This window comes from Diospyros lotus, chromosome 5 (assembly GCF_014633365.1).
Source record: "Diospyros lotus cultivar Yz01 chromosome 5, ASM1463336v1, whole genome shotgun sequence".
In the NCBI taxonomy this organism is placed as follows: domain Eukaryota; kingdom Viridiplantae; phylum Streptophyta; class Magnoliopsida; order Ericales; family Ebenaceae; genus Diospyros; species Diospyros lotus.
Window position 1 is genome coordinate 978,688 of NC_068342.1, and position 23,831 is coordinate 1,002,518.

The 23,831-nt window shown below is 34.8% G+C and overlaps 2 protein-coding genes and 1 non-coding gene across 9 annotated transcripts in view; 1 reads left to right on the plus strand and 2 right to left on the minus strand.

Moving 5' to 3' along the window:
* LOC127801675 (sterol 3-beta-glucosyltransferase UGT80B1) overlaps positions 1-16,078 on the minus strand; it is a 42,852-nt gene extending 26,774 nt beyond the window's left edge. For 3 of the 7 annotated variants that reach the window (XM_052336999.1, XM_052337000.1, XM_052336998.1), the window contains exons 1-10: positions 15,921-16,057; positions 14,364-14,435; positions 13,628-13,721; positions 13,245-13,387; positions 12,954-13,024; positions 11,477-11,558; positions 11,051-11,152; positions 10,842-10,897; positions 10,301-10,335; positions 8,557-8,773 (exon numbers count right to left, since the gene is read on the minus strand). In XM_052336999.1, the coding sequence (XP_052192959.1) occupies positions 8,557-8,773; positions 10,301-10,335; positions 10,842-10,897; positions 11,051-11,152; positions 11,477-11,558; positions 12,954-13,024; positions 13,245-13,387; positions 13,628-13,721; positions 14,364-14,435; positions 15,921-16,022 (974 nt within the window). In that variant the 5' untranslated portion in view covers positions 16,023-16,057. Of the gene's footprint in view, positions 1-8,556; positions 8,774-10,300; positions 10,336-10,841; positions 10,898-11,050; positions 11,153-11,476; positions 11,559-12,953; positions 13,025-13,244; positions 13,388-13,626; positions 13,722-14,363; positions 14,436-15,916 lie in introns of all 7 variants that reach the window. The other 4 variants (XM_052337002.1, XM_052337004.1, XM_052337005.1 and 1 more) reach the window with 4 other exon arrangements.
* A 331-nt stretch (positions 16,079-16,409) lies between these two features.
* Positions 16,410-16,481, plus strand: TRNAE-UUC (transfer RNA glutamic acid (anticodon UUC)). Its single transcript has one exon. It is a non-coding gene; the product is annotated as a tRNA-Glu (tRNA).
* Positions 16,482-17,835: 1,354 nt separating this feature from the next.
* Positions 17,836-23,482, minus strand: LOC127802597 (probable plastid-lipid-associated protein 4, chloroplastic). Its single transcript, XM_052338495.1, has 6 exons — positions 23,090-23,482; positions 20,932-21,045; positions 20,295-20,390; positions 19,419-19,493; positions 18,283-18,350; positions 17,836-18,103 (listed from the first exon to the last, which is right to left on the minus strand). Exons 1-6 carry the CDS (start codon positions 23,450-23,452, stop codon positions 18,031-18,033), a joined length of 789 nt encoding a protein of 262 aa, XP_052194455.1. The 5' UTR covers positions 23,453-23,482; the 3' UTR covers positions 17,836-18,030.
* Positions 23,483-23,831: the final 349 nt, after the last annotated feature.

Here is a 23,831-nt window from a genome sequence, read left to right on the forward strand (position 1 = left end):
AGATTAATTTAGTATATGGAGGGGGAAGTCGTGGATTGAATGGTTATGTTTCACAAGCTGCACTTTTTGGAAAATCATATGTGGTAGGTGTAATGCCAATCCCTTTGGCTGAACCACGTATTTCTGGGATTACACGCGGTCAACTTATAGAAACGACTTCTATGTCTGAGCGCATGGCTAGTAAGATTTATCAGTCAGACGCTTTCATCGCTTTACCAGGAGGTTTTGGTACACTTGAAGAAATCTTCTGTATAATCTCTTGGGCCAAGAGCAATTTGCATACCAAACTCATTGGACTTTTAAATGTTAACCATTTTTTCGATGGGTTGCTCTCTTTTATTGATCAGGCTGTGGACCAAAAGTTCATTTCTCCTTCAGTAAGAAAGATTCTTATTTCTGTATCTACCATCGAGGAGCTGCTAGAGAAATTACATACTTATATTCCACAGCACGATCCTTATGAGCCTCGGATAGATTGGTCTAAGGCAATCAAAAACAAGCGGCAAAAAGGTTCGATTAATTTAGAATTATCCCTGTAAGGCAAGTCTATGATAAGATGGCTGAGTAAGGAATACTTTTTGTACTCTTGAGACGCATCTCCTATGACTTGTACAAAATTTCTTTTCTTGTGTTAAAAAAAAAAAAAAAAAAACTGTGAATGTTGTTAGGCGAGTCTATGATAAGATGGCTGAGTAAGGAGTACTTTGTACTCTTGAGACGCATTTTGTTTATCTTATGACTTGCATAAAATTTTTATTTTGGTGTGAAAATATAAAAATATATATATATGGTATGCTTATTTGTTTGTTTAACTTTTAGCAGTTCACAGTAAATCTATGGACTTATAGAGTTACAGGTATTCCTAACAACCCTATTTTATTGCTGCAATTTAAGTTGGGGGAGTAAGGTATATTTATGAATTATCTGGTCTATGTTTAACTGTGAATTTGCAACTGCATACTTGTAGTTTTATGTGAATTAAAAATTAAAAAAAGAATGTGTGTGCTTTAAATAATGCTATCCCTAAAGCGTTGGAATTATACACTGATAGCCAGTTGAATTTGCAATATGAATCATGAATGCATTAATTTTTTATTTGAAAACGTATATGTATGGAATTAGAATAGATGATTTGCATGCATCGGGTGTTCAATAATTAGAAATTGGTTTATCGGTCATAAAGTCAAAGGCAATGGTAATTAGCTGATTAGCACACTGCATGATCCCTCAACAGAAGTAGAGACTATTACCCGAGTGAGTGTTTGAGCCTAATAATCGTTACTTCTGAGTGAAATAACACTTACTCTAAATATCCTTTATTGTTTATCTCATCTTTTCAATAGCTTCAAAACATCAATTTGCTTTGAATGTCTAGTATGATAGCGGATGAATTTGGCTGGTTTCAAAACTCTGAATTAGTTGACTGAGTAACATTGTTTTGTAGAAGTATGATAGGGGGATCAATTTCTTTCAATTTGGGTCTATTAATCTTTTTTTTTCTTTACATTAACCTCCCTTGCTAGCCCATTTGAGCTGTTCTTAGCACACTTTCTTTCCTTACCTTCGTCTAAACCTATAACCATATGAAGTTTGTCCAACCTAGTGTGTTTCTAGGAATCAGTCTATATCGGTATTTTCATATAAAAAAAAAAAAAAGTTCTCTTAGTTATTCAACATAAGTGTTTCAAAACAAATGCTGAAGAAAACATTATATCCAGTTTGAGATTAGTGTAAAAAATAAAAAATAAAAAAATCCTAACACACCATTTGCACACTTTACCATTTTCTTTGACAACCCGTATTAACCTCATAGCCCCATTACAACTCAGTTTGGTCCCTCTTGATGCTATAAATCATGTGATCTCAGGATTCGAGTTCGGAGCAAGGAATTCTGTTTAAATTCAAAAGTTATTTATCTATGGCATTATTCCAGTCATGAAGCTATGTTAATTTCCCTGTTCTTTCATGAAAATACGTTCTTTGTATTTGGGATGACACCGAGTTTGAACTTGTTTTACATTTACTCTTATAACGGTGCACCCCCTTGTGTGTACACCTAAAGAATCGTTTTTATTGGAGAGAAAATCTACGGTAAGGTTTTAAGTCAAAACTTCGAGGGAGTAAATCTGTATATTGATCATCCTGATTGTCATTCCTAAGATTGTATGACCTTTAACCATAAATCCAATTTTGAATGTTCGACTTATTTTGAATGTTCTACTCTACGTATTTTGGTTTCGAATTTGAAATTTTTATATTCATGCAAGTATTGCGATTAGACCATGACTGGTGTATAATCCGATTGCTAAGGGACTAGCAATATTCAAGTTGGGGGGTGTGATGAGGGGTTAATATTTCCTAAATTTTAATGAATTATATCTCCATTTTGACTTTATAATTATGCTTAAAATAAATAATTATTCGTATTACATATTATTACAAGATGAAGCAAGGAAATTGACTTCTACAATTAATTAGGGGCATAAATCGAAAACGTTGGATTACCCATTAGTATTGCTTAAAATCATGGGCCAACTATGGAGTCTAGGGGATGTTTCAAATGCACTTGGTCCAACTATCAAGTAGAATCCAACATAAGAAAGGCCCAAGACCAAGCAAAGGCCCAAGACCAACTAAAGGCCCAAGACCAATCAAAGGCCCAACAAAGCCCAATTTGTAGAAGACTTTTCTTTATTTTATATTTTTTTTATAAATATTTTACCACCTAAAGTCTTTTGTATTTTTATGAGAAGTCCACCACCTAAAATCTTTTGTATTTTTTGTCTTTTACCTAATTTTCTTCCATTAGTTAGGTGAATGTTTTGTTGAATAATTGTGTAGCTTGTAATGCATCTTGTGGGCTATAAATAGCTCACTTTGATGCATTTATGAGGGTGTGGTTATTACTTGAATCAAAGTTTAGTTTTGTTCTCAGAGTTTCCCTTAGAGAATTGCTTTTATTCTCTCTCTTGTTTTCTCTTGTAATCTTACTTCCTTTCTTTCTTCTTTTAAATTCTTATGTCATTTATTGTTACTTTATTATCCACCGCCTAAATGGCCGGTTAATTTATGCCTTTAAATTTCTGCAATTTTAATTCTTGTCTTTCAATTATCTACCGCCTAAATAGTCGGTTAGTTTCTGTTATTTCAATTCTTGTCATTTAAATTCTGTTATTTAAATTATGCCATTTAAATTCTTGTTAATTAACTTTTAAATGGAAATGAATAGCTAAACCTAATCTTGGGTTAAGGCAAGGACAGTGTCCAACGCCAATGATTCCCAAAGAAAGTTGCGCTTAAAATGAGTATCATTAATTTAAATTTCAGTATGAGTGAGTTTTAATTATTGGAAAATCACTAGGTTTGATTGAAGCGTAAGCCTAACTTAAAGCTTTCATGTCACGCATGAGTAGGGGTGTTCAAAAAAAACGATGCACCGCGAAAACCGGCCAAACCGAACCAAACTGATCCAATCGATTTTTTTTTTTGGCGGTCGAAAACGGTTTGGACAGTTTGCGAACCGCCCAAAAAATTAATAAAAAAAATTATAAAAAAATTATTATTATAAAAATTTAATAATTGGCAGCCCATCCTATTTATTTTTTACACTATTTTGTCTTTATTTTTTGCTCCTATTTATTTACATTTAATTGTCTTTATTTATCAATATTTGTGTCTTTATTTATCATTTTTAAATATATTTTTTTAGTGATTTTAAATAGCATTTCAAACCGCGGTAAACCGCACCAAACTAGACAATAAATGCGGTTTGGTTTGGTGCGGTTTGGCCGAACCCAAACCAGACCGCGGTCTGATTTAGTTGAAAAACCGCATTAGTGGTTTGGCGTACTGAAAATGATTCAGACCGGCCAAACCGCACCGCGAACACCCCTATGCATGAGAGTTACTAGAACTGGAAACGCTATCATACCCAAACCCGGATGATTAATTTAGTTGTTTTGTATATTAATTGTAATTAGATTTATGGGAATTGCTTAAACTAGAACTATCATCATCTCTAATTGCATTTAGTAACAAACCCTCATATCTGAAATTAAATTAATGTTACTAACCTTGTTTACTAAAATTTAGGAATCAATGGGTTGTTACTGAAATTGTCTTAACTCAAGTGCTATCCAATTTAATATCCTCACATTAAGCATTTTTTTTAATTTCTACCTTGCTTTATTTTCTAATATTTGTTATAAAAAAATTCATAAAACAAAATCTTGTTACCAATTCATCTAAATGCGTGTGCGTGTGTGTGACATTCTTTTGCTTTTGCCATAAATAAATCTCTCAGTGGACGACCTGAACTCATCCAGAAAATATAAATTTAAATTTGAACTACAACTACACTCGTACACTGACGAGTATAAACCTCTCAACTAAATAAAATATATATATATATAAAATTTTTATTGTGTTTTGTTTTGTGTTTTAATTGCAGGGTGAGAGAGCAGTCAGTAGTCTTTCACCTATTGCAGGTAAAGGTCTCATTAAACTTTCTGACAATATTGATCTTCAATCAGTACTCTATGTTCCTAAACTTGCCTTCAATCTTCTTTCTGTTAGTAAACTCTCCAAAGACTCTAACTGTCGTGTTATCTTTTTTTATTCCTATTGCATTTTTTAGGCCCAGAACTCGGGGAAGACGATTGGCAGTGCTAGAGAAATAAACGGGCTCTACTATTTGGATGGGAATGTCTTGCGTAATAAAAAAGCTCACGGGCTAAGTGGTATTAGTTCTACTTCTGTTTTTAATCAAATAATGCAATGGCATCTTAGGCTATGCCATCCTAGTTTTCCTTATTTGAAATATTTATTCCCTACATTGTTTAAAGGAGTGGATCCTTCTATGTTTCAATGCGAGAGTTGTCATTTATCCAAAGATCATCGTGTTAAATTTCTTTCAAAACCCTATTGTCCTTCAAAACCATTCTATTTAATACATAGTGATGTTTGGGGCCCTTCTACGGTCTCCACTTTGTCTGGCAAAAAGTGATTTGTTACTTTTATTGATGACCATACTCGAGTTTGTTGGGTTTACTTACTTGCAAAGAAATCATATGTGCCTAGAACTTTCAAGGATTTTTTTCATCTAATTGAAGCTCAATTTAACACAAAAATCTGTATTCTTCTATCTGATAATGGCACTGAATATTTTAATGAATCTTTGGGGGTTTTTTTAAAAGAAAAGGAATTTTACATCAATCCACTTGCCGTGAAACTTCCCAACAAAATGATATTGCTGAACGAAAAAATCGACATCTACTCGAGGTTGCCAAGGCCATCATGTTTTTTATGAATGTCCCTAAATACCTCTGGACCGCTTCCTATCTCATCAATCGTATGCCCACTCGTGTTCTACAGTTTTAAACCCCCTTACACTCTTTAAAATAACTCTTCCCTCTCTGTCGTATATATTCTGAGTTACCCTTAAAAATTTTTGGATACACTTGCTTTGTTTATGTTCCTCAAATATTTCGTTCCAAATTGGATCCCACAGCTGAAAAATGTGTCTTTCTGGGCTATGCACCAAATAAAAAAGGGTACAAATGCTTTAATCCTGTTACCAAAAAAACTTATATTAGTATGGATGTATCTTTCCTCGAAAGTCAACCCTACTTTCCCAAAAATCATCTTTAGGGGGAGCATATTGAGAAAGAAGATAATTTTTTTAATTCTAATGTTGAGGAGGATAATTACTTAAAACTCTATGATTCTCGTCCTACCATGATTGGTGCTCCCCTCCACTCTGATAAACAACTCAAGGATATAAATGTTCCAAATATTGTGGAACAGGGTATGTCTGGTTCACAGGTGCCTAGCGCGATGGGATTGGAACCAAGGGGAGAATTACCACAAACGGATCAAAATATTCCAAAACTGGAGGTTCAATTTTATACTAAAAGACAAACCCTGAAGAATACTATCGATCCGAATATTCCTCTAACAATTGAACAATCGACGTCTTCGAGTGATGGGCTTTCCGATAGTTCTTCTTCTTCTCATGGTAACTCTAAACTCACTCCTCCAAATTATTCTTCATTTGACTTTTCTGATCTTGATGTCCCTATTGCTACTAGGAAAGGAGTGAGATCTTGTACCAAACACCCAATTGCTAAATACCTGTCATACCAAAAATTGTCCAATCATCATAAGGCCTTTCTTTCAAATATTTCTAACCTGCATGTCCCAAGAACAATTCAGGATGCCCTTGGTGACCCAAATTGGAAGTTAGCAGTCCAAGAGGAAATGAGCGCTCTTAGAAAGAATGAAACTTGGGAGATTGTGAACAAACCAAAAGGCAAAACAACAGTAGGTTGTAAGTGGGTATGTATTATAAAATGTAAGGCAGATGGGAGCATTGAAAGATACAAAGCAATGCTGGTTGCTAAGGGTTTCACCCAAACATACGGTATCGACTATCAAGAAACATTTGCCCCAGTAGCTAAAATAAACTCCATTCGAGTTCTCCTCTCCCTTGCAGTGAATCTTAATTGGCCACTCCACCAATTTGATGTAAAGAATGCCTTCCTAAATGGTGATTTAGAAGAAGAAGTGTTTATGGATCTTCCACCAGGGTTTGAAAAGAGCCTTAGTACAAACAAGGTATGTCGTTTAAAAAAATCATTGTATGGTCTAAAATAGTCTCCGAGAGCATGGTTTGAAAGATTTGGAAAGGCGGTGAAGAGCTATGGTTACATTCAGAACCAAGCAGACCACACACTATTCTTCAAGCACGCCAACGACAGTAAGAAAGCAATCTTAATTGTCTATGTGGATGATATAATAATGACTGGTGATGACAAGGGAGAGATTGAAGAGCTTAAGAGGAGATTAGCTCACGAGTTCGAGATCAAGGACTTGGGTCCTTTAAAGTACTTTCTTGGGATGGAATTTGCAAGATCTAAGGAGGGGATCTTTGTCAACCAACGTAAGTATATTCTGGATTTACTCAGTGAAATAGGAATGCTTGGGTGTAAGGTTGTTGAAACTCCCATTGAACCCAACTTAAAACTTCAACTTGTTGAGGCCAAAAATGTGGTAGAAAGGGAGAAATATCAAAAACTTGTGGGTAGACTTATCTATTTATCCCATACTCGACCAGACATAGCTCTTGTTGTAAGTGTTGTAAGTCAATTTATGCACTCACCTGGTTCACAACATTTTGAAGCTACCTACAGAATTCTACGGTACTTAAAGGGAACCCCTGGGAAAGGTCTACTTTTTAGAAAACGTAGACATCTTCATGTAGAGGCTTATACAGATGCGGACTGGGCATGCAATATAACTGACCGAAGATCTACATCAGGGTACTGCACTTTTGTGGGAGGCAATTTTGTTACTTGGAGGAGTAAGAAACAAAATGTGGTGGCCAGAAGTAGTGCTGAAGCCGAATTTCGTGCAGTTGCCCATGGTATTTGTGAGGTCATGTGATAAAGAGGCTTCTATCAGACTTGAGGGTCTCCACTTTCCTTCCAGCTAAAGTTTACTGTGATAATAAAACTGCAATCTCTATTGCTCATAATCCAATTCTCCATGACAGGACAAAGCATGTAGAGGTGGATATAACACTTTATTAAGAAAAAAATTGATAATGGAGTAATTTGTATGCCCTACATTCCAACAGTTGATCAAGTGGCTGACATTCTTACAAAAGGAGTACATAGAACTCAGTTTGAGAAACTTGTGAGCAAGCTTACCATGGAAGATATCTTCAAGCCAGCTTGAGGGGGAGTGTAGAAATAGAAGTATTTTTTGAATATAGAATATTCTTTGTATATCTTAAATTCTATGTATATTCCTATTTCTTTTTTTGTTATTTTCCTTTTGTATTATTCTCTTCCTCTATAAAGAGAAAAGAGAAATCATTGTATAATTCTAAGAAATAGAGAATTATATTTTCTCAATCTTGTTTAGAATGACCAATCTGAATATGTTGGAGGGAACCAGGTGAACTAACTCTCTCCAAATGCAAATTCAAGAGCTTCAAACTCTGTTGCTAGGCAAATATTTGGGGGAGAATCATTTCAAGATATTTCAGGCAAAAAAATAGCTACTCCAAAATTTGGAATCCAAGCTCTCATTAGCAACAAGCACCTCATCCAAGATCTTTGGTCTTCCAGAAACATTTTTGATATTTACTTAGCACCTCTAATTTAACGAAATATATACTTGTCAAAAAGAATTGGAATGAAAAGAAATATATGAGAAAGCAGAGATTTCTATCATCCACCAGTCCAAAGGGCTAGAGAACTTTCATTATTAGTAAATGTGACTTCTTCAGATATTGTTTGAAGTTAGATGATCCTCCAATTATCAAAGTTAGGTAGTGGTCGATGCAAATCTCATACCTTTATCCTTCTCATGGCTAATAGACACAATTATACAATGGGGAATAAACGAGTCCATGTAAGGTTTGATACAATTGTCATCAACAAGTGCACAAGGTTCACTTAGCATGGTGGCAATCAAGACCTAGTACTAGTATAATTTATATCTCACGTGGTAGATCTAAAAAGAATAGCAGAATTGTGAGTTAAAACTTGCCTTCCAACAGAGCTGAGACCTATAAAAACAGGGGGCAATAGTGCTGGAGTTTTCAAAAAAGACTCCAGCTTGGCATGAACTGAACACATCTCATATTTTGTGTTTAAATGCCCAGAAGAAATCAAAGCTGAAATTTGTCCACACTTGTTGCATGAGAACTGCCACTCCAAAGGAAGAAACCAAAAGCCACAAACCCGAATATTTGAAGGCCAGTAACCTATTATTTAACATATATTAACAAATCAAGGTAAAGGAAATACCAAAAGTAAAAGAGAGTGTTTGTCATGTATTCAGTTAAATATATTAAAAGCACGGGGAAGAGCAACTTAGAGGCTTTCAAGCACAAACAAGTCATAAATTAGATATTCTTTTATAGGTGCCACAATTCCATTGCAACTCATCTAAAGGTTCTTATTCATCACAATCAAACAAAAATACATACAAACTAAACAGGACAGTGATTAATAGTTTTTAAACTTCATCTCACAAAATGGTGTCCATCTGGCCAGCACAGAATTGCTGAAAAGCTGTAAGCATGTACAAATAACTACCATCTGATACAATAAGACACAACAAAAAGAAAAATCTCTAGATGAGGAATGATAGGCTCTATGCGTGTGTGTGCGTGTGCGTGTGAGAGAGAGAGAGAGAGAGAGAGACATACACACACAGCTTGTCAATATTACTGCTTTATTTTCTCAAAAGGACACAAGATTTACGACATGAAAGCAGTTTTTGCTGGTCATTCAGCAAGATGGTATAAAAAGAAGCTTGAGCCCAAGACCCTCTACAACTAAACTTCAGTTCTACATTAGACAACCAAAAGCATCGAAAGCTTAAGCTATTGGAAAATAGACAGAACAATGTTAAAGAAACTAAATTAAATTACTTTATATGCACATCAAAAATACATATAAATATCATAAGCCCAATACTGACTGTTACAAATGTTCTGAATGCAGTCATTCATTCAATCGGGTTTGATGTTTACAGAAGTTTCAGGTTTGACAGTCCTCGCAATCATGTAGATGAGTCCTTCAATTCACATCTAGATAATTAATTGAAAAGGCCTCAAATTTATGCTCTATCGTTTCATCAAGATAAAAGCATAAGCATAAGCAGATGCCAGAGAATACACATAAAATAATTACTAAACAGTTTATCCAAATTTGAATCAAGTATGAAGGCCCTAGTTATCCTCCAATCAAAATTGTGCTTTTTTTCAATCCTTGTTGAGAGCCTGTCCTCCTTGTATAGCAACAAAACAATAAGGGAGCATGTGCTTTGCTTTGTATGATAAAATAAGCATGCAATATTTACTTGGAAAAATATCACTCAACATTTGAGAAAAACATCTTCTAAGAGAAAACAAATGTAACAAACAGTTAAAACATTGGTGCAGCAATTAAATCACATTCTCCTGAACTGTCCAGTAGATGATGACTCAATGTCAAGCTCTCTCAAGCAGTTTGCAAAGAATGTAATAAAAATACCTTGGTATTGCATACACAAGTAAAAGTTCAAATTTTGGTACTGGAGTCCCAAGTTACCTTCCATCGTCTCTCTTAAAATCCTATGCATTAAACGTTATCCTGCTCCATAATGAGTCATTGACTGAACTATTTCTTTTCATACTTCAGATGAAGCAAAATTGCTCCCAATCAGACAACAAAAGAAGCTATATAAAGATCAAAAACCAACAAAAGTAAACAGCAAATGCTAAGTGGAAATAATATCAACATACCAGGGCATTCAACTACTTCTTTGCTAAATCCATACCTATCATGCCAAAGTCAGCAAAATTAGAAACTTACCAAGAAGATATTACTATCAAATAGTCTACATGATGTTGAAGATAATGCATAAAGATGACATACTTTCAAACTCAAATCTTTAAGAAGAGAAAGTATAAATTTTAGAACAATGTTTACAGTGTAGGACATGTAGCCAACCCCACAATAAGGTTTAAGGTTTGTGATTGTCATTGTTGTTGTATAAAGTGTAGGACTTGTAATTTTTTTCTTTTCCAATGGCCAGACAACAAGAGACAGAAAACAAGAATGTTTAGCCACCCAAACTCAAATCTCACAGCAATCAGTTCCAAACTTATAAATCTCATGACATTGGTGCATTAACAGAAATTGGGAATTCATATGCTTGGGCACCAATCAATGAGAAGACCAACACTGCAATGTACACAATCAGTTTACGCTGTCCTTATCTTGTTTAACATAGGAAGTAGTCCCTAATGGAATAACCTTTCTATGTGGATGCTTGAATCTTACAATAGCAGGGGAGAGGGAGATCTATCATGCCACATTGGAAGGCCAGTCACTGGATCCTGTCAACAAAGAACCAACTTGATAAATCTAAACAAGTACAAAGCATCAGAGGAGGTATTATGTCTTTCAGTTCATCCCTAAACAAAAAAAGAAAAAAAGTACCAGCTATATTAGATATAGAATGAGAATTTTCACAGTCCGTATCTACAAACCATGAAAGGCCATGGGCTTAGCTTCAACTCAACACTTCTCCACAATGCCCAATCTTCAGTAAAAAGTGGCCATAGCCAGTGGATAACATCTTTCCATCCAACCTAATTTTACAGAAAATATAAAACTTAGCTTTAAATACTGTAATAAAAACAATAACAACAACCCCAAGCCTTAATCCCACTAGGTGGGGTTGAATTCTAGATCCCTAGCCCTCTCTATCCATGGCCATGTCCAAGAAAGAAAGAAAAAGAAAGTAAAAACATATGGACATAATTTTCAATAATACTTGGGAACAGATTACCAAATGTAAGAAAACTTGCTATTATTTCATTCTTTGTCAAATATAAGATAAAATCAGAAAAGGCAAAATAGATCCACCTACAGGGGATGGAACAAAGTTTGAAATGAGGGATTCCATGACTTACCTTGTTAGCAGGAGCTTCTTCAAGATATTTATATAAAAGTGGTAGCTCCTTTCTGAAATAACACTCAAATGATGAAGGGGCACTGGAAAGTATTCAACAAAAAAATCAATAGAACAGTTGCTTATTTTTGAAATTCAAGCAGGAACTTATGTATGCTTGTAACACAGAGAAGGTAGCAAAATTGTAAAAATTGTAACAAAATACAATAGCTCTTTGGAAGATTAGCAGTGAGTAGAATAACATGCTGGGAGAGAAGCATCTTCACTATGTATTACGAGAGAGTTCCCCACTGCATTTTCTGGTCAATTTTAAGCAGCCATAGGAACTTCTTGGAAATTCCTTTAAGTGAAATCAGAATGCAATAACTTCACATCCGTGCACTGAGCTTAGGACGCTTGCCATAACCAACTCAACGGTTGAGGAAAAGGAGACCAGGTACACAATGAGGAGGTCCAATTTCCTCAAACACGAGCAAACTTCAATGATCCCTTCTTGCAGTCCAACACATATGTTGGCCAGCCATGGTCCAGTCAAGAGAAATATGCTCCTAAGTAGGACTAACATGATTTCTACATGGGACTTCTCAAGGCCATTGACAAGAATATAGGGCAGGAAAGGTCTAGAACCCATGAGTTTGGTCATGCATCAATGGGGAAAAGATCATGTAATAAAAAAGAAGATTATGACATCAATGCAGAAACTAAGAGCAATGCAGGATGAGAACTGCGAAGAGATAGAAACGAACAGGATGCAGAACCCACTTAAAATCCCAGCCTGCACTTGATCACTAGTGAAGTTCCCATAAAGGATCCATAAGATAAAACTGTATTTTCTTAGCTAACTGTCAGGGTCCCAAGCCTGACTTGTGATTTTCTTGAAGATAGAATTGAGAGAATAGGAGAAATAGAGAGAATTTGCCAGGATCAGACAGAAATAGGGAGAATATCAGGGAGAAAGATAGGGAGATAAACAGGAGATAGGGAGACTTAGAGAGTACCTGAGAGAGAAAAAGAAGAATTTCAGGGAGAAGGGAATAACTTTTCAATTAATCCAAAGCCTAAAATCGGTCAAGAGTGGTATCGGTCAAGAGTGGTACAGCCTTATATAGAGGCTATTCCACTACTTTAACAAAGCAGTTTCCACTTCCTCCACTAGAGGTAACAGCTCCTAAACTACCCCACAACCGTAAATTAAGCAATAACTAACCTATTACACAGACTGATACAATCTGTAAAAATAAAATTAAAAATTACTAGACTAGATCGTGACACTAACATTCATTATTCGTCACTTAAAATGCCATACAGCAACCTCAAGCATGTACTGGAGCACTTGCAAATAGAGAAAGATGAAGTGTCCCCCAAAAATATTACTGTGATGCACTAATTATCAAAAAATAGGAGGAATTGTCAAGCATGAAGATATGAATAGGTTAAGAGAATGAAAAAAGTAAAACCAAATAAGAGCCCTACAATACCTATAAGGAATAACATAAGGAGCGGCAACAATGCAACGGACTCGAAAAAGTTCTGCAAGGCTCCATCCTTCCTGAACCAAACATGAAAAGGATACCATTAAGAAATTGCATCATTGTATCCGTTGCCTGAAACTTTTAACAATTTGTCAAATAAGAATAAACATTGAATTTTTAATCATTTGATTTTGTATACAATTAAAAAACTCGCCATAATTGTTAACTTAACATTTATTTTTTAATTATAAAATGTTAAAAGGTAACCAAATTGCAGTTAATATTTGATAAAAGTACCAATGCGAAGAAATTCATCACAATGAAATCATTCTCCAAGCTTGGGCAATCACCAAACAACTGTTCTGCATATAAAACACATTCTTGTCTATGTTCTCCAGTAATCCTCTTCTTCTGCAGGGAAAAGTTTGGTTTTACGGTTCCTGCAAAGATAGGAAGTCTTAGAACCTACCAAAATAAGAATACTTTACCGGAGGGAAAAGTTTGGTTTTACGGTTCCTGCAAAGATAGGAAGTCTTAGAACCTACCAAAATAAGAATACTTTACCGGTACCTTACCAAGCACAGGAATAACTTGTCACACAGAAATAATCTGATAACAATATATATAAATATGTATCGTGTAAATTATATAATGCAAAGATGAAAGTTGAGTTACTTAACCCACAAAATCATCGTTGTCATAAGGAGAAAGAACAGGTGGAGCTGAAACTGGAAGATATTCAACATTTTTTGCTGCCAAATGTGGAATTAAATTCTGCCATAACCAAGAAATCAATCAATGATTTTGGAAATAATTTTGATTAAGATAATTGAAGTGTTTACTGAAATCAAAAGGAAAAAAGTTTGATATATTTATCAGTCTTTACAATAGCCCTACTAGGGAGTTTATCTCATTTTCACTTGCCCTTCCTCACCCAGCATTCACAAGGGAAAAATCATCAGTCGCATCAAAAGCTCTACCCTAAGATTTATATTTTGGCATGGATATTTTGAAGTATGGCATTTTTCAATGCAAAATGGTGAATTTAGCATTTTAAGGCAACCTGAAATTATTCACTATCTAGTTTCCCATTGCTTTCTAAACAGGAAATATAACCAAAGATGATGAACTAAAGTTAAAAGTGAGTTTAACATAATATATACGTGTTATAGAAAGAAATGTGGTGTTTCTAGAGATGTGTTTTACATGGCTAAGTTGGAAAAATAGAATACAAAGAACATGAGGTCTACCAAATTCTTGGGTTTTAGATCCAGTTTCATCTAAAACAATCCAATTTCAGAGTATTATAGGGGCAAAACTGGCCATCATATGATTTTCTCTATCCATTGACAAAGATGTTACACTAATAAAAGTATAGCAAACAGTAGACCAAATCTAAAAGCATTTCAAGGTGACCTTGTGAGCAGAATGTGTTATTAGAACCACATGATATTGCTCCTCATCACAAGCAAAGGCAGCAGCAATGGCCTGAAAATAATAGCCAGTTATGTGGAAACACGAGTAACATACTAAAGAAGAATATAACATTATAATCCTTTCTCTGAGGAGAAAGGAATTCCATCATCATCAAGTACCAAAGTCGATCATATGAGAATATTTAGTTCAATTCCCATCAGATATCAGTCTATACTACATGGATGGTCTCATAGTCAAAAGTAGGCTATATAACATCAAATAAACCCTAACAGGAATAAATCTAATTTTGAAAAAATATTTAAACTTCCTTGTCTTTAGTTTTCTCACAAGGCCGGTATTAACTACGTCAACTGAATAGCATAACATTTGAACAGAGGATGCAGGAGGTGCAAGCTTGTATGTTTGTTAGTTTATGAAAAGAGAAGGGATATGAGAGATTGCCGGGTAGTGAGCTGGAGGTCTGCAGATATGCTTGAGAGTTTGTTGGGTAGTGGATTGCAAGCTTTATATTACCTCCCCAGCCCTCAATTATGCAGCTCAAATTTTCTACTTCAACACTTATACCATTTTTCCATAAAGTGAGATGAAGTTTGGCATCCTCATAAAAGAGAGAAGAAGCAAATTCTTATTGATATGTCAATTGGGATAAGAAATCGCAGAGGTTCGACCTCAGCTAACTTTTTATGCTGAACTGAACTTGAAAAAAGGTTAATTTCAGTCCATTTATTAGTTATATTTCAGTCACGTAAAATTAGCACATTCATTCAATCATCATACCTCAATGCAGTTTACACTTTCGTAAGAATAGATTATGTTGATAGGTTAGAGAAACAAGCTTTGGGTTCGTTTGTTCATCCCTTGCACATTAATGATGAGTTTGCATGCAATACTTGCATCTTACAAATGGAGCAATACTTGTAAACATATTGATTCTGAGAGAAAATCAACTATATGAACAAATAATCTAAGTGAAATAGAAAAATATGTACCAATTAGGGTTAGCTACGATCCACCATTTAGAAAACAGAGTCTACCTTGATCAAATTATTTTATACATTAAAGATGTTTCCCTTCACACTGTGACCATATTAAGGACATCAAGAACGTGACATCGCGTGCTATCTACTACTGGCCCACTCTGTGTTGGTTGAAAATGAAAATTGTGATTACTATGTCAATCCCAAATCAAATTCAAACTTAATTGTTCGTCAAGACTTGCATAACTGTAGCACCTTAGTTCCCTATACTTGAAAATCGGCACTTCTACAACACTCAAGAAAGCCAATTGCATTTGAAGCAAATTTAATTGCAATTTCCAATTAACCATTCATTCAACTGGTCACTCCTCGTAGATACCATCTAATTGTATAGAGAAGATCCAACATCAGCATAGACTCATTATCCAACTATTTAGGGAATCGGTAACACTATTAACTATCAAAATTCGCATAACAACTCATACCCATAGAGCATCAGTAGAGTGTGTGTGTGTACTTATATATATATAGAGAGAGAGAGACAGACAGACAGACAGACAGACAGAGTCGTTACAGCGATAGGATAGACGTCGCCTTTTGTGCCGAATGCCATGAATACAGCCAGCGGTTTAGTCCTCGTAGTCTCGCTCTTCGTCTCCATGGCTTCTCCCCGGCTGAGTTGCACCGCGTGTGTACGCACCCCTTTATGTTCGGATAAATTTGGCACACACCTTTCAACTTTCATCATTTTGGCCGAATATTTTATAAGTTTAAAATTTTGTTTAATTAGTTTGTTTTTAATTAATCATGAGATAGTGTCTTGGCTAATTTTAAAAAAAAATTGCTGACTAATTAAATGAATTTATAATTAAAAAAGTGTTAGCATCAGTCAGGGGTGAACAAAAATTGTATTAAACCAAAATAATCCATTTTTAAATTTTTATTATAATGTCCATTTTTAATTTTTTGATAAATTAATGACTTCTGCCTTTCTGCCTTGTAATAACACTTTATCATTACAAATATTAATTATGCCAATGGAAACAAATCCGTTGTCGTCCAGCGGTTAGGATATCTGGCTTTCACCCAGGAGACCCGGGTTCGATTCCCGGCAACGGAAATTATTTTTGTGACAATTTTCTTTTTTTTTTCATTCTTTCCGACTAAAATTGATGTACTGGGAGTGAACATTCTGAAATAGACCATACTTATTCAAAAAATAACTGGAACAGATTTTAAAAACATAAAAAAAAAAATTGAAAAACTTATTTGATCAAAAAATAACATTTTTTACATTTTAATTACTTCGATTATTTTAGTTTTTTCTATACAAAGTTTGAAACAAAGTAAAATAATCGAAATAATCAAAGTTGTAAAGTGAACCAAATTGACCCATAACTTGAATTGAATCAAACATACAATTTTGACTAATTTAATTTAGCTATTTCGATTAATTTCGTTCAATTATTTTGATTTAATTGAGATATTGCAAATAGTACTGTAAATACAAATTTATAGTGATAAATACTATTATAAATATAACAATATTTGTATGTATTTACATATATATGCATGTATATTAATATATAGTAATTTATTTAATATTCAGTCCAAAGTTGAGATTGGATCAAATCAAAAATCAATTTTTTAATTTTGTTGGACCAAACTTATTCGGTCTCTCAAACAAGACATAATTTTTTGATCTAGTTTAATTTTTTAAACTGAACTTTAAACATTTTTAGTTGTCACGATGTAAAATTATAATTAATAATCTATACTTACTTTTATATAAGCAAGCATTAAATTTTGGTGTTATATAAAGACAAACAAACATCTCAATTAAACTGAACTAACCGAATTAAACTAAACAAGATTGTTTATTTAGTTCAATTCAAGTTGTAAATTGGTCTGATTCAGTTTTAAAGTTTGAGTATTTTAGTTATTTCGATTTCGTTTGATCTTTGTATTAAAAAAAAAAATTGAACTGATCGAAATGTCAAAAAGTGGCTTTATTTTTCAATTTTATTGGTTTTTTTTTTATTTTACTGTTGGCTTGGTTCTTTTCAAAAATTTAATTTATTTGTTAAACCATTTATTCTCTCAGTTCGGTTTGATTTTTAAAATAAATTCGATCTATTTAATTTGAGTAAATACTAAACCAACTGAATACTCGCTCACCCCTAATATTGTATCTTGCTTAAAAAATAAAAATTAATTGAGTTAACAATATTTAAACTTACTATCTCTAAACAATGACTATCTTAAGAAATAATGTCACCACTATATCAATACATATTTTGTTTAAAACCTTATCTAAAAAATTAAAATTTAAATAATTACTTATTTCAAACGTTACCTAATGAATTTTCACTTTTTTTTTTAACTTTATATATAGATATGGAAGAAGATATTCCACTAGAATTCTCGAAACTAAAGTCACATAATCGAATTAAACATTTGGATAACCATGTATATAATTCAAAAGCTAATTGCCATTATGAAATTACAGTAAGTCACTGATACAAAAGAGAATCAAAACTTTACACATAAAAGCCACAGATGGGAGAAGATACGGGACAAGAAGATGTGATGTGTTGTATTGTATTGTATAATTCACTAGAAGCAGCCTGCAAGCTTCACTGAGTTTGCTATGGTGCTGGCATCAACAATCAAACTGGAACCCTATAAGAAGGGTCTATCATCTTCAAGACAAACAAGTTCCCTTTGTCGCCTCTCGATACTCTGTCAAAGGACAAACTTGCAACATAAACGAGTAATCGAATTGAATCGAATCGAATTGAATCAAAGCAATGTTCTCACAGAAAAAATAACTGCAAGGGACAACTGACCGCAACTCTTCATAATCGAATCGAATCAAAGCAATGTTATGACAGAAAAAATAACTGCAAGGGACAACTTACCGCAACTCTTCATCCAAGTAGGTAATCTCTAGCTCACCTCGAGCTCGTTCGGGAGCTTTAACAGGTATCTGTACATCACAAGGTAATGAATTGTGCATGTGCAGTAAGTTCATAGACAGATACTAGAAAGTGTTCCACAAGTTAGCTCATGTATGGAAGATCTTGTGAGAGATCTCCATTTCGGGTACTAGAAGCCATATGAGTAAAATTTCTTTTGAAAAGAAATGAACCCGATACACTAGATAAGATGAGTTCTGAACAGACGTTGCATTGCTCACCAAAATGTGCTTTATAGCTATGTGGCTCGTCACATTCAATCGCGTTGTGAAAGGAAGGTGCCAGATGATTGCCCCAGTATCTAAATGATCAGTATCATATGACCCGGCGGGTTACGACACGTGCAGCTGTGCTTCTTAGGCCATAGAGTTCGAACAGGTGGTTCCTTGCTTTGACAGGTTGAATTGAACAAGTAAATTGAAACAAATTTTCTCTCTACTTTCGTTTATAAGACTGGCCGCTTCACCTTGGGAGTGGCAAGAAAACATGATCAAGTGGGTGTAAGAAACAGTTGGCTGCCTACACTAATCCCTCTAGTAACCGAGGGAGGGACCAACCATGCCGAAGGGAGATACCGTGGAGCCTTCCAGAAAGATGTCCCAAAGCACTTAAACTCAAGAATAGAATAAAACTCTGCATATATTGGTCCTTGCACTGAATCAGAGAAGGAAGGAAGGAGAAACTTAGGGCTGTCTTATTTGTCGAGATGTGGCCTCACGAGATTGGCACATGGACAAGCTTATGACTATCATGGAGTAGTGAAGGGGCTTATGTTAACCAAGCAGGCAAGAAAGCTGTGCACCTACGTTAGTTTTAGGTTAATGGTATTTTTTGAATGCATGGAATCAGCGAAAGACATCAAATTCCCCTTGTAACAGAGGACTAATATGTAATATTCTTCGGGCTCACATATGTATACACAATTAGTATGCATTAACCTCAAGGTGCAATAGTGACAAACTTTTTCTAGGCCCACAACGATAAGTTTCTTCTTTTTTTCTTCATTATACGAGAGCATCAAAAGTGTTTAATCAACAGATTGGATACCATTATTGATTTGTGACGAGGAGAAAACTTACCAGGCCTCCAATTTTGAAAAAGTCAAATTTTACGGCCACCTTTCTTGCATTCAGAGGTGTTAAATCTGCAGTTACCTACAAGTGCAAAGAATTAATGGCAAGATAATGGGGTGACAAACATCATTGTTTAACAATAGGTACAACAGTTGAGAAAGTACAAAATATATTTCTTTCTTTTTCTTCTTCTTTTGTAACAGTGAACATGAGATCAGAAGTGCAAAGCAACAAAAATTTTGTTGTCAACCTCAAAGATGAGAACAAGATTTCGGCCTTGTAGATAAAAAGCAAAACCCCAAAACTGGTCAAGGTCAATTACAAAACACTAGTAAATGGAAATGAGGAAAGCCAAGAACAGAACAAAAAACTATAAACTTCTTATAGAATAAAAACTAAAAATGGCACATAGCATATATCTGCTGAAGTGACATGTTGTCATATCAAAGACCTAGGATATAGTTCTGCATTTAGAAACCTTATTTTATACTGCCTAATAACAGCGAAGAAGAAGAAGAGTCATCAAAACCTTTATGATGTTAGGCAACACTACAATTTTCCAATTCCAATAGTTTGCATTAATTGCAGCTCCCATTACGTAGAAAATGTTCCTTTTGCTTTTTCTCTAAAACTGCAGATGTAAAGGCTGATAATCTAAAGATGTAATTCCATGGTTAAAGACACATGCCCCATAAAAATAGACGATAAGAATGCTGACTGCATTGGGTAGGAGGTGGCAAAACTTAAACTCAAGGTTGCATCAATAACATAGGGAAAATACCTTGGAAAACCCCCCATCCTTGAACTTACTCTTGAAGCTGATCATTTAGTGCAAAAGGGTCACCAGAAAAGGGTTAAACAATAGAATGTTTAACTCAGTACCTGGTTGAAGAATGGCCAAGATTCCATATTTTGAGCTCTTAATGTATCCACATTGATTGCCTGGTAGTTTGTCCTTGATCTTAGGAATTTGGGTCTCTGCCATGATGCTGGTTTATAAGTAAAATAAAATATGACGCAATAAAAAAAAAAAAAGGAAGTCCATATTGCAGCTATGAAATTATTCAGCAGCTTTTGAAAAATGAAGGGGAATTGAATAATACTGATTCTTGATAACAACATTGAACAAACAAACAAATGAGGAAAATAGTAAAGTATGTCTACACTCACTTCGATGTAAATAAATCATACTCTTAAGTCAGATGACACTGTACATGGTAACTCAAGACAATTAAAAAAATACCATAAAAATATAACTAAACATTAAAGCTACCAAATAAAACTAGTAAGAAAAATAGTCAGTCAAAGAATGTTAAACTGAACAATCAAAAACAACCCACAAAACCTATAAATCCTCTCGACATTTCTAACATCTGGAAGAAAAGTATGCATAAAATATATAGCAATCTAGCCGCACTAAAAATCTGCATAGACACTGCATGAAGCATGTCAAATGAACAAAAGTTGAGACACTGAAAAAAGTAAAATACGTGAATAACTAACAGAAACAATTGCATACCTGGGTTTGCAAAATTGATTGTGAAGTTGTGTATATAAGTTCCCATTTCCCATTTAGCAAATCAGATTTTAGAGGTTCCTTTGTTGGATTGGCCGCTTCAAGTTTGCGTGCAATCTAAGCAAGAATAAGTTCCAAAAGAGAGGAAAAAACAAGATCCAATAAACCTCAATAACTGAGTTCATTCATTGCAGAGCAGTGTTCAACAAAAATGGCCCTACTACAAGCTTTTGCATTGCCAAGAACAAGAGCATATTGAAATTCATATTCTAGTGCCCAGGTTTACAGTAGAAGCTATATCATGCATTATAATGTTTGGTGACACATCAAAAAGAAAATGTGTTGTGTGATTGGTTAGAGAACAGGAATTATTGAAACATCAAAACTCAGGAATGATACAATTCTAGGAGCCTGTTGTGAAGTATTTCTATAATTGCCTTGTGAAATTTCATTCAGAACACCCCAAATTTCAGGAAATAAAAAAGAGTTTTTCTTTGGATAATATAAAATGACTCTAAAGGATGATTGGCTGAGCAGAACCCATGTTTCTGACCCCATCTAGTAGGATTAAAGTTTGATTTGTTGTTCTTGTCATAGTTGTCAAAGGTGCAAGGTGCACCAAAGCACAAATTAGTGCTTGGGGCCTAGGGGTGAGGTGCAAGCCTCAAACACATGAGGCGCACATTTATTCACAATGCTTATAAAATACTTAAAACACTATTCTTTTCAATATGTACCCATAAGGAGTTAGATGCAAACTCATAAAATCATAAATGACAAATAACCAACCCTATAATAACAACTAATACTATTGTAGAAAGACAATTAGTTTCTTTTGCAAGTAGTTTTTTCTAATTGGAAAAGAGATTAGATGAAAGAAAAATTTATAGCAAAACACACAACAAGAAACAATTACAATAAAACAATTAGTTTCTTCTAATTGCAAAAGAAAAAAAAATTACAACAGAACACACAGTAAAAACAGTTAAAAGAAAACAATTCGTTTATTTTAAATTGCAAAATAAATTAGAAGAGAGGGAAACAATCAATAGAGCACACGATTAAAACATTTGTTTCTTAGCAATTAATTTCTTCTAAATTGCAACATAAATTAGAAGAGAGAAAAAAAAAGAGTAGAAAACACAGTGAAAAACAATTGTAGCAAAGAATTAATTTCCTCTATATTGCAAAAGAAATTAGAAGAATGAAGCAAAATGTAGATATGAGTAGTTCTCATGTGAGTAGGACAACAAACCTCACACTTACACTGTTAGGTTCATTTATCACCAATATACAAGAATATGTACTCAAATCAACAAGAAACAAGATCTAAGATGACAAATGGACAAAAAATGTGGTTTTAGTACACTTTTATATTCAAGGCATGTGCCTCATGCGCCTTGTTCCTTTCACTTTGCATGAGGCGCGCGCCTTGTGGCCCTAGACAGCTCCTCGAGCATGGCGCTGCGCCTCAGCGGGGATGAGACACACAGGGGGATTGCATAAGCCACAACCCTCTTTTGTAACACAAAAGGACAGCAAAATTTGGAATTTCTTTTTTCTTTCAGTTTTTTTTTTTCAACCAACCAAAAGATTGCATAAGCCACAACCCTCCTTCTCATGTAAAACCACGTGTCCTCGCCCAAAAGTATTAACTTAAAGATTGACTTATGAGTTAGTCTGAAACACTTTCTTGACCACAGGGGCTGAACTACATACAATTAAAGGTGCACAATTGCCCCCCCCTTCAACTTCTAAAAGCCCTTCCCTTGATATTATTATTCCCCAAACACTTGCCCCCTGAAATAAAAAAGATGGAGGGCCGATTAAGTAATGCCCCTTACCCAAGCTCCTGACTCCGCCACTGCTTGACCATATATTGTCCACACCCACTCCAAAGTGATTCTCAGTTGGATCAATGCTACTTGTAACATCACGCATTCTTAGCCAAAAGTGCTAGTTAAAGTGTCCACAACTTCCAATAATATACTCAAAATCCGCAGTCGTGGCATCCTCACCCCACGCACCAAAAAAAGAAAAAGAAAAATAATAAAGGGATCCCGTGGATTTCATCACCCATGCATTTGATCACTTCAAATACATTGAGGTTTAGGAACAAAAGGGAAAGGGAAAAATCAACAAGAGGGAAGAAACCTTCTACCTGATCGATCCTCTGCTGATCTTCGGGGGTGGCATCTGCACCTCGATCAAGGGGTGAAATGGCCTCGAGAAGCTCCTCTTTGATGGGTTTGGCATCTCTGGGCTTGCTCAGAAAGGAGGTGAAGAAAGAGACATTGGTTCTCCATTTGTGGCGGAGAGAGGCGCCGGCAGAGAGGCTGGGGATGTGTTGGGCGGTGGGTTTGGCCTGAAAAGAGAGGGTATTCAGTGAAGAACAATGCTGAGAATTAGGGACTTTAGGGGGAGAGTGTGAGGAAGAAGAAGAATGGGTAGTGGCGGAGAGGATTGTGCTGGCAAGGTGAGAAGATAAAGCCATGGAAATGTAGTGGCTTTGGCTGGCTTCCATGAGCGCTACGTATACTTTTGGTTGGATAGCGATGAGATGATTAGTGGTTTGATTCACGTGGCACGCGCGTGATGCTGGAGGGTGGTTACTGGTTAGAACTCCATCCATTTTAGAGTAAATTACACTTTATCACCCCCTAACTCTAAACACTATAGTTTGGGTTTATCCTTAAAAAGGTGTTTAATTCATTTGAATCGAACTAAATTCAAAATTGATAGTATATTCTATTTGAGTAAAAGCAAAGAGTCGATGGGTCTTATTAATATGCAGTATGTGTTATTATATGCATTTATAACTTATGATAGGCTTCGGCCTTTTTTAAATATTTTTAATTTAAAAAATATTTTAAGATCATTTATAATATTAAAAAAATATCATA